Source organism: Heterodontus francisci, unplaced genomic scaffold (assembly GCF_036365525.1).
Source record: "Heterodontus francisci isolate sHetFra1 unplaced genomic scaffold, sHetFra1.hap1 HAP1_SCAFFOLD_447, whole genome shotgun sequence".
Classification (NCBI taxonomy): domain Eukaryota; kingdom Metazoa; phylum Chordata; class Chondrichthyes; order Heterodontiformes; family Heterodontidae; genus Heterodontus; species Heterodontus francisci.
In genome coordinates, this window is record NW_027142088.1 from 113,019 (window position 1) to 123,308 (window position 10,290).

Genomic DNA, 10,290 nt, shown 5'->3' on the forward strand with positions numbered 1-10,290 from the left:
AACTGTTTCTAACTATCACTCATTTAGAGTTTACATGTTCTATCCTCTTTAGGTCTAAAGTTGGTGACACCAAACAGTTCTTTATATTGAAATCCACTTTCCAGAGATTGTCCATTTACTTACTATATTCACAACTGTTGGTAATTTGATATTACTAGCTACGTTGCTTATTATGCCACCTATCTTTGTGTCATCACAACTTTGGCTGTCGATGAAATTTGAAGTAACAGTCAATTAACCATTTAATCCCTTCCCAAATGATACAAAGTGATAACCTGATTGGTGACAGTGGTTATATTTTATTCAGGATAAATTAGACTTGCCACAGGCTAATGGCTGAGCAGCAGTATCAAAGCACCATCACCATTATTGCCCTGTGCAGAAGCACAATGAGGCAGCGTTAATAAGTAATCTCATAGTAAAAGATCTGCTGGGGAAAGAGTGATCACAATACAATTGAATTCCATTTTAAATTTGAGTGACATTCGCCAGTCTCAAAAAAGAATCTTAAACTTAGACAAAGCCAATTACACAGGTATGATGGGAGAGCTGACTCAGGTTGATTGGATAAACGGAGTAATCACAATGGCGGTAAAAAAAACAGTGGGAACATTTAAAGAAACATTTCAAACTGTTCAAAAAAAATACGTTCCATTGAAGAACAAAAACTCAGCTCGTAAGCTCTATCCATGCTTTACTATAGAAGTTAAGAATAAAATTATATTCACGGAGTGATGCTTGAAAACACAGAGCGTGAGCAGAGTGGCAGGGAATGAATCACTGAAGCGGCAATGCGGGAGTGAGCAGCCGAAGGGCGGCGGGGGAAGGGGCAAGGCCTGGAGTGAACAGCTGAGGGAAGGCAGCAGCGAGGTGGGGGTGGCGGGGCGGGGTGGTGGTGGTGGTGCGTGCAGATGGGTGTGGGAGGTAACGTTGAAGAGAAGCGTGATGGCAGGAAGGAGTGGGGTAATGTTGGGGGTGAGATGGAAGCGGCAATTGCAGCCATTGAGGACGTTTGGCTTTAATTTTTTTTTGTGACAAATTGATCAGCGCCATTTGTCTGACTGGAAGCTGCCTGAGACATGGTAGTGACGAGGCTGCATTTGCGCATCCGCCAGTACCGCGCCACCTAGTGGTTGCGTTTTCAGCAAATGCAGCCATTATTAAATGGAGCCCATTCACATTGAAAGTAAGTCTTGTGCTGGGTGTATGGCTTTTAATAAGTTTCTGGAATATAGGAGTGAGATTACATTTGTTTATTGAGCACTCAGTACATGCAATAGTATGTAAACATAGAGGTGAAATGTATAAATTACAGCCACACTAGATGACGGATGCTTGGGGATTAAATATTGCGACCATTCTGAATTCAGTGCCTTCGGCTTTTAAAAAATGCAAATGCTCATTACAAACTAATCGTTTTGATGTGTTTCTCTCAGTCCACCATGTGGAATTCCAGACCATTCTGTGTTACATTATTATATCAAAGTTAAAATTCAGCTTCATTTAAGGAGAATTTAATTTACTTATTCTTTATGAGTTATGATAATCTTCCTTACTGAACGAGCTGTTTTTACATTGGTCTAACCAATATTATAACGCTAGTTCTCTATCTCACCGGTACTTTCAATTTTGGTCGATATCATTGCAACTCTATGAAGTGAAAGGTGAAATTATCAATCTAACTTTGTCTCTTTATCATTGATGTCAATTCAAATGATGAAGTATGACAGATGTTTCCTTTGCAGAACTAGGACCTTCGCACAAGATTTCCATTGATTGACGTTCTCTGAAATTTATGAATCGGAATACAACAGCAAGTTTTCAATTATGCTTCTCACTTCCTGAAACTGACCACTGTAGGTTCAGTCCTGGTCTAAGAATCCAATGGTACTTCAGGGTAACATACTTCCCTGTTTAATAGGAAAAGACTAAATATTGATAATTCTAAAATATAAAGAAAAGAACACAGCATAATATTGTCAGACTTCAGCACAGTATGATTAACCATCAGCTCAAAGTGTCCCAATCACTTGGCTTTAGAATATTTAAGGACATCTCTAAACAACATTTCATCAACATCATATGACCATCTCGAAGTATTCAATTGCACAGATCCCTACCCAGGTCTTTACATATTAAACTGCCCAGAGCCACAGTACAGATTTCTTGTCATGGTGTTGTCAGCGTGACAGGCCATGTTTTGGGCCCGTTCTTCGGAGCATCCTCATCATGCATGTCTCAGATTGGTTGTTTCAGGTGCACTACTGCACACAGCGATTCCCAAGATCATCCAGCATGAGACATCCGATACACATCCTTCCTCTCCTTTCTGGTTATCTTTCTTAGATCCAGGGGTCTGAACTTGTTTGATTACAATCTCTGCTGGATGAACTTGATGTTTCCAGTAGAGGGCAAGCTTTCAAATATATTCTTCTCTGCTCAGCAAAAGCAAGAACACAACCATCTGCCAGAGAAAACTAACAATTAAATACCTTAACTGCACTTTACTGACTTTTCTGCATTGCATTTCATCTGCCACGTGTCTCTCCATTCAACCAGACTGCCTTTGTCCTCTTCAAATCTCTCTCTGCCCTCCTCACAGTTCACAGTACGTCGAAGTTTCATGTCCTCAACAAGCTCTGAAATGTTGATTTGCACACCCAAGTTTAAGTTATTTACATATATCAAGAATAGCAGTGACCCTAGCATTGACCCCTGGGGACCCCCCACTCTATACCTCTCTCCAGCCCGAAAAGCAACCACCACCGGTATATTGTTTGCTGCCACGGAGCCAACTTTATATCCATGCTGCCACTGTTCCATGGGCTGTCACTTTTCTCACAAACCTGTTTTGTGGTACTTTGTCAGAAGCATTTTGAAATTTCATGTACACCACATCTACCTCATTACCCTCATTACTCTCGGTCACGAGATCAATATATTTATCCACTCTAGTCAAAATCGATTTGCCGTTAACAAATCCTTGCTGCCTTTACTTAATTAATTTACAGTTGTCCAAGTGGCTGTTAACTTTCTTCCGGTTTATCTTTTCTAAAAGCATTCCCATCACCGAGATGAACTGACTGGCCTGTATTTGCTGGGCTTATCATTGCACCATTCTTTGAACAAGTATGTATAATTTACAATTCTCCAGTCTTCCAGCACCAGCCCTGTATCAGGAGACAGTGGCCCATTCTACTGGTCCAGGTTACAATGGTGGTGAATCTGATGGGGAGACCAGAGTCAGCAATATTCTTACCAAAACTTAGAACCATTACCCATAGCCACGACTGTAATACATTGTTTATTCACTAAAGGGAACATTTTCATTCAATTAAACAGATGTATCTCATACCAGTGCCTGCGGTCTGAGGATGGTAACGCTGTTCTGCTGAAGATCAATCCTGAATATTATCTTTGAAGACTGAGAGGAATATTCGCTGCTTTAGCAGGAAACGATTCTGTTCATCCGGGGAAAGCAGAAGACATCAAACACACGGCAGAAAATGTAAGCAATGTTTTCTCATACTTGCTCATTTTCATAACAACAATCCTATTCCGTAAAACATAAAGAATGTCATTCTAAAACTGAACACGGGGTCGAACTAAACTCTAGTTAGGACAGGACGTTTTGCTTGGATTCTTTTTTTCATTTTGAAAACAATCTCACAGCCAGTGTCCACGGAGATTTCATCACCTTCTTCAGCTCTTCCCTGAATTTAGTTTGAGCAGCGGCATAAATACACGTATTTGTGCAGGAACTCAAATACTGAAGCATAACTCCGGTTTGAGTGGCGATGTATGCAGGAGATGTATAATCGGGTCGGTAATGCACGGCTATGCTGCTCGTTGCATGGCTCACGGCAGACGGTAGATTTAACAATATAAAACTGGCAGATACAGTGAACAGTAAAATAATGGATTTCTTTCTATTCTCCATCTCTTGATCTCTCGGACTTTCACTGCTGTGAGTCCGGAGTCCCCTGCGCGCTCTACTGGTTATTAAAATACGTCTGACTGTCAAAACGTTTAACAGTAATATCAGAGCAAAGGGAAGCCATGTATAAATGATATTCTGTAAGAGGAGGTACGCTGCACCTGCAGGCGATGAAATAAAAGCCACACTGGGGCGGATAAACCAGTGAATATTGTTAATTATTTGCTTATGTTCGTACACAAACCAAAAGGGGATGGTCTGTGAATATATCAGGATGGAAAGGGTTGTTAATACTGCCGCTGCAGTTCTCACGGTGCAATACTTTCTTTTTAACTGCTGACAGCATATAGCTACAAGTCGATCAAATGTGAAGGAGACTGTAAACCACATCGACATACCGTGGTTGGTACAAAGCATGTAGATCATGAACTTACAGACGGCAGTGTAGGAGAGGAATGAATGTGGAAAGCGTTTACTCAAAATATTAACCCCGATTATATTAAAGAGCATGACCAGTAGATCTGCTGTTGCCATGGCCACCATGTAGACAGAAATACACTTGGAGAGGCCGCAATTTCCTCTGGAGAGAATTACAATTGTCAATAGGTTTGCTGCAAGAAAGAGGGAGAAGATTTAAGTTACGGAGACAGGCAGACACTTTCAAGAGCATGTTGTGAGCAAAATGACATATGTGTGTTTGTACTTAGACTGAATCTTATTTATAATATTGACAAGCATTGACAGCTTTTCTTTCAAACCAATAAATGATTATAATCTCACTACCCTTCCAGCATACTTCATTCAGACCATATCAAGGCCACAGGACGAGGTTTGCCCAGAGGCCGTAGCATGAATGGCAACGGAAAGCAACCCCCATCACCACCCAGTCACAGAGGGTGTATTGGCTTTGGGCGGGAGTGTAAACCAGAATTATCAGATCAGTGTCCATCATTCTTCTCTGCCAGTATAATTTCCACAGCAAATTGAGCTCCATTACTATAATCTGCGGCCCAGGTCAAGCCAGAGTACCTCACAGAGACAGACAGTACTGTTATCAATAATAGTCCATTCGAGGGAAACTTTAGATGGCTTTATAAATTGTTAATATTTAGCTGTCAATAAATTGATGGATTTCCATACATAAATTCAAACACATATTTTATTCCTCTGTTCAACAGTAAAGTCATCTTGCAATGAGGCTTGGGCCGTTTGATTCTGCAGCCCAGTTTGATATGATACCAGTGCGGTCCCATGCGGCGATAGATGGAGTTTTAAATTAGCTTCTTCAGTTTATTTGGAGATAGGAATCTCGCTAACAGCATCAGATGTCTGCAGTATTCAGTACAATTTCCAAACCATTATTGCAAGGACATGAATTCAAAAAGAACTTTTAGCTGAGACAAAACATTCAATTTAGTTCAATCTTCGGCACGTTTTCCATTTCAAATGGCTCGAAGGAGCTGCTCGGGAACGGAGCGGGAACTGGTGGAAGAAGAAAGGTTATTTCAGCCGAGGGAAGGGGAGTGGCTCCCTGAGCTGCAATCGTTAGAAAAAAAATATTTCCCAATCTCTCTTAGTTGGACTTGCCTGTAGTCCGAAGAACTGTCAACTGAAGAAGAGAAGGAATAACGCTACAAAAAAAATAATTACATTGGACTCCAAGGAACACATTCGTCTGTGAGCTGTTGGCGAGAAACGCTAACAACATTGCCCTCCCGCAGTATAACGAGAAAATTAAACGCCTTATATTCACGAAACGCCAACTGGAACAGTGCCTCACCCGTTGTTCAATCTGGTGAAATTCCCACTGACATTCCGGCTCTGCAGTAAAGACATTCTCGTGATCCGTTAAATAACCATTAACAGTGAGATAATCAACAGCTATTGGACAACAGGACTTACCTGGGGCACCAAAGGTAGCAATAAGAGGGTAGTAAACGTCCTTTACCTGTAGAATTATTGGCCGCTGCATTTTGTCGAAGAAGGTGCGAATTCTGTCCAGCTTCGTAATTCTGACAGCACTATATCCGAAATCCATCAATGCTCCCCCTTTATAGAACAATCCGTGCCCAAGTGAGAAAATGAGGTCGTAAGGACATTTTACAAAGGAGCACCATTTATATTGAACCTTCTGAGATCCATATAGCTATTGGATGGACCATCTTCATTCATCTCACAGGAACCAATAACTTTCAATATCACAGGGAGAATGGATCAAATTAAAAGTTTCAGAGGCCGCTCTCTCACACACTCGTACAATCCCCTCCTCTCTCTTCTATTGTCTCTCAGTCTCCTTCTGTCTATCTGTCTCTACTGATATCCCTCTCTCAGAATCATACAAGCACAGAAGGTGGCGATTCGGCGCATCGTCCCTGCACTGGGTCTGCGAACGAGCAATTCACTTTGTACCATTTTCCTGCCTTCTCCCTATAACTTTGCACATTCCTCCTTTTCATATAATAGTACAATTCCTTTCTGAATGTTTCAATTGAAGCTGTCACCTCCACATTCTCAGGCAGCGCATTCCAGACCTCAACCACTCGCTGATTGAAAAAGGGTTTCCTCATGTTGCTTCAGCTTCTCTTACCTATTACTTTAAATTACTTTTACATTCTCGATCGATTCATGAGTGGGAAGTTTTTTCATATCTAGTCTTTCCGACCCTTCATGATTTTGAATACCTCAATCAAATCACCTCTCAGCCTTCTCTTCTCCAAGGAAAACAGTCCTAACTTTTCCAATCTATCATCATAACTGAAATTCCTTATCCCTGGAACCATTACCGTGAACCTTTCCTGTACTCTCGCCAATAACCTCATATCGTTCCTAAAGTGCAATACCCAGAACTGGATGCAATACTCCAGCTGAGGCCGAAATAATGTCTTATATCAGTTCTTGTATTCTATGTCCCTAATTCTCAAGCCCAGGAAGCTGAATGTTTTTTTTTAACTGGTCTCTCGTTCTGTCCTGCCACCTTCAATGAGTTATGCATATATACACCGAGGTCCCTCTGCTCCTGCACTCACTTATGAATTGTACCCTTTATTCTATATTGACTCTCCATGTTCTTCCTACCAAAATGAATCACTTCACATTTCACTGAATTAAGCATCATCTGCCACTTATAATCCCATTACACCAACTTGTCTATGTCCATTGAAGTTCTACACCATCCTCCCCACAGTTCACAGTGCTTCCAAGTTTTGTATCATCTGCAAACTTTGAAATTGTGCCCTGTACACCCACTTCTAGATCAATGCGTGCAAATCTGGTCGCCACACTACCAGAAGGACGTGGAGGCTTTGGAGAGTGTACAGAGGAGGCTTACCAGGATGTTGCCTGGTCTGGAGGGCATTAGCTATGAGGAGAGATTGGAGAAACTCGGATTGTTTTCACTGGAACGACGGAGGTGGAGGGGCGACATGATAGAGGTTTACAAAGTTATGAGCGGCATGGACAGAGTGGATAGTCAGAAGCTTTTTCCCAGGGTGGAAGAGTCAGTTACTAGGGGACATAGGTTTAAGGTGCGAGGGGCAAAGTTTAGAGGGGATGTGCGAGGCAAGTTGTTTACACAGAGGTGGTGAGTGCCTGGAACTTGCTGCCAGGGGAGGTGGAGGAAGCAGATACGATAGCGATGTTTAAGAGACATCTTTTGACAAATATATGAAAAGGAAGAGAATAGAGGGATATGGGCCCTGGAAGTGCAGAAGTTGTTAGTTTCGGCAGTCATCAAGATCGGCGCAGGCTTGGAGGGCCGAATGGCCTGTTCCTGTGCTGTACTGTTCTTTGTTCTTTGTTCTATTAATATATATCAGGAAAAGCAAGGGTCCCAACACTGCTCCCTGGGGAACTCCAATACAAACCTTCCTCCAGCCAAAAAGACATCCATTCACTGCCACTCTTTGTTTCCTGTCACTCAGCCAATTCTGTATCCATTTTGCCACTATACATTTTATTCCATGAGCTATAACTTTGTTCACATGTCTGTTATGTGGCACTGTATCAAACGCCTTTTGACAGACCATGTACACCACATCAACTATATTGCCCTCATCAGCCCTCTGTGTTAGCTCCTCAAAAAAACTCAAGCAAGTTAGTTAAGCATGATTTCCCTTTAAGAGATCCAAGCTGGCTTTCCTTAACTAACTCGTATTTGTCCATATGACGATGGATTTTGTCCCAAATTATTGTTTCTAGAAGATTTCCCACCACCGAAGTTAAACTGACTGGCCTGTAGTTACTGGGATTATCTTTACCGACTTTTTTGAACAATGGTGTAACGCTTGTAATTCTCCTGTGCTCTGACACCACCCCAGAGTCTCAGGAAGACTGAAAAATTATGGCTCGTACCTCTGCGCTTGCCACCCTCACTTTCCTCAGTATACCTGGATGCATCTCATCTGGTTCTGGTGTCTCATCCACTTTAAGTACAGAGAGACTATCTAATAATTGCTCTTTATCAATTTTAAACCAATCTAGTGTCCGACGTAACTCCTCTTTCGACATTGCCTGGATTGCATCTTCTTCCTTGGTGAAGACACATGCAAAGTGTTCATTTAATATCTCAGCGATGCCCTCTGCCTCCATGTGTAAATCCCATTTCTGGGCCCTAATCGGGCCCGCTGCACCTTTTGCCATGCTTTTACTATTTATAGGCCTATAGCAAACTTTGGGATTTCCCTTAATGCTAGCTGCCAGTCTCTTTTTATGCTCTCTCTTTGCTTTTCTCATTTGCTTTCTCACTTCCCCTCTGGATCTTCTATTTTCAGGCTGATTTTCAATAGCATTTTCTACCTGACATCTGTCATAAGCACGCTTTTTCTTCTTTATCTTCATCTCTACCTCTTTTGAAATACAGGGAGCTCTAGATTTGTTTGCCCTACCTTTCCCCTTCGAGGGAACATACCTTTACTGTGCCCGAACTATCTCTTCTTCGAACGTAACCCATTGTTTATCGATTGGTTTTCCTGTCAGCATTTGACTCCAATTTATTCACCCCAGCTCCATTCTTACCCCCGTGAAGTTGGCCTTCTCCCAGTTAATTATTCTTACACTGGATTGCTCTTTGTCCTTTTCCACAGTCAGTCTAAACCTTATGATACAATGACTGACAACATTCTGTTGGAGAAAATTTTCCTGAACATACTCTAGGAACTCTTGCCTTCACTGTCGTTTACACTACTCTGTTTATGCTTAATTTCACCATCTTTGTCATTCATAAAATGTTGTTCAAATTAACATTATACTTTCTCCTATTTATATGGACTAAACTCACTCACAGGGTCAGCTGCCAACTCCAGCTCCTGTCCATCGTAACTCCAGCTGATGAATTGCAACCAGGGGTTAAAGCCTGTCTGCAGGTGACATCACGAAAAGAACAGAAGCCAATCACACAGCAGCCAGCACAAGCCTCGCCCTCTCACTGTTTTGCAGGGTCACATGACCAGGCTGGTCCTGCTGCAATCGCACTGGACTGACGGGCAGGTTACAGAATCAACCCAATACAGTGAAGGCTGTGTCAGCTACCCCAGGTCCTGTCTAAACATGGCCCTTGTAAAGAATACAGCCTTCAATAATTAGCCTTATCAATCTTCTCTCACGACTTTAATGTGAAACCTCAATCTCCAATGTCTGCCCCACCACACGTCCACCTGTTGCTTGATCGAACCAAAGAAATGGCAAGATGATTTTTTTTTTGTTCAAAACAGGATGCAGCAAGGAGATGCTCTGCAAGTAATAGAGAAAAATGTTCCAAGGGCAGTGCTGCTGTATTTAGATTTAAATGAGCAAGATGGATGTTGATGTTCGTGATTGGATAAGTCTGACCTCTTTGACATCAGTCTTTTTTCTCTGCTCTGAAAATGTGCAGTCAGGAAATATATGACATCTGAAGGACGGACGGGGTCATCGAAAAGGAGCCAAAATAAAAATTGAAGAGGGAAACGGTGGAACATTACCTGTCCTTCATGTCATACACTCGCAGTACATCAGAAGCAATCACAGGAAATGCAGAATAGGTGCGAATAGGACACACAGGGATGAACCCCAGAGGTTGCGAATGGAGTCACAGATTTTTTGCTGCACTCTTCCAGGGTCAGTTCCTGTGAATGGGAATTTTCGTTGTTTTATGCCCTTCTCTGCCAGTGTGTGGGATGTACCAGATTACAAGCCAATACGTGTACATAAACTAAATGGTCAATCATCGTATCAGTCAGTCAGATAAAACAATTTAAATCAAGAAGGAAACTACTTACCCCAAACAGCAATCTCCACCACCTATTATTCATCCTTTGACGATGTGGCAAGACATTTAACAACTTCTGTTGAGATTTTTGCCTCGTATACTTTTTCCA

The 10,290-nt window shown here is 41.9% G+C and overlaps 1 protein-coding gene across 1 annotated transcript; it reads right to left on the reverse strand.

Moving 5' to 3' along the window:
* Positions 1-3,649: 3,649 nt before the first annotated feature.
* LOC137366514 (probable G-protein coupled receptor 139) lies at positions 3,650-5,773 on the reverse strand. The gene is made up of 3 exons (XM_068028308.1): positions 5,718-5,773; positions 5,525-5,568; positions 3,650-4,548 (listed from the first exon to the last, which is right to left on the reverse strand). The coding sequence occupies exons 1-3, from the start codon at positions 5,771-5,773 to the stop codon at positions 3,650-3,652; spliced, it is 999 nt and encodes a 332-aa protein (XP_067884409.1).
* Between the last annotated feature and the right edge of the window lie 4,517 nt (positions 5,774-10,290).

What these genes read in the sequence shown, in the direction of transcription:
- LOC137366514 (XM_068028308.1), bottom strand. Translation starts at nt 5,773, where the DNA reads ATGTCTTTACTGCAGAGCCGGAATGTCAGTGGGAATTTCACCAGATTG. An exon ending in TTCACCAGATTGAACAACGG is followed by an intron (nt 5,569 to 5,717) that starts GTGAGGCACTGT and finishes TTTTTTTTGTAG; the next exon opens with CGTTATTCCTTCTCTTCTTC. An exon ending in GACAGTTCTTCGGACTACAG is followed by an intron (nt 4,549 to 5,524) that starts GCAAGTCCAACT and finishes TCTTTCTTGCAG; the next exon opens with CAAACCTATTGACAATTGTA.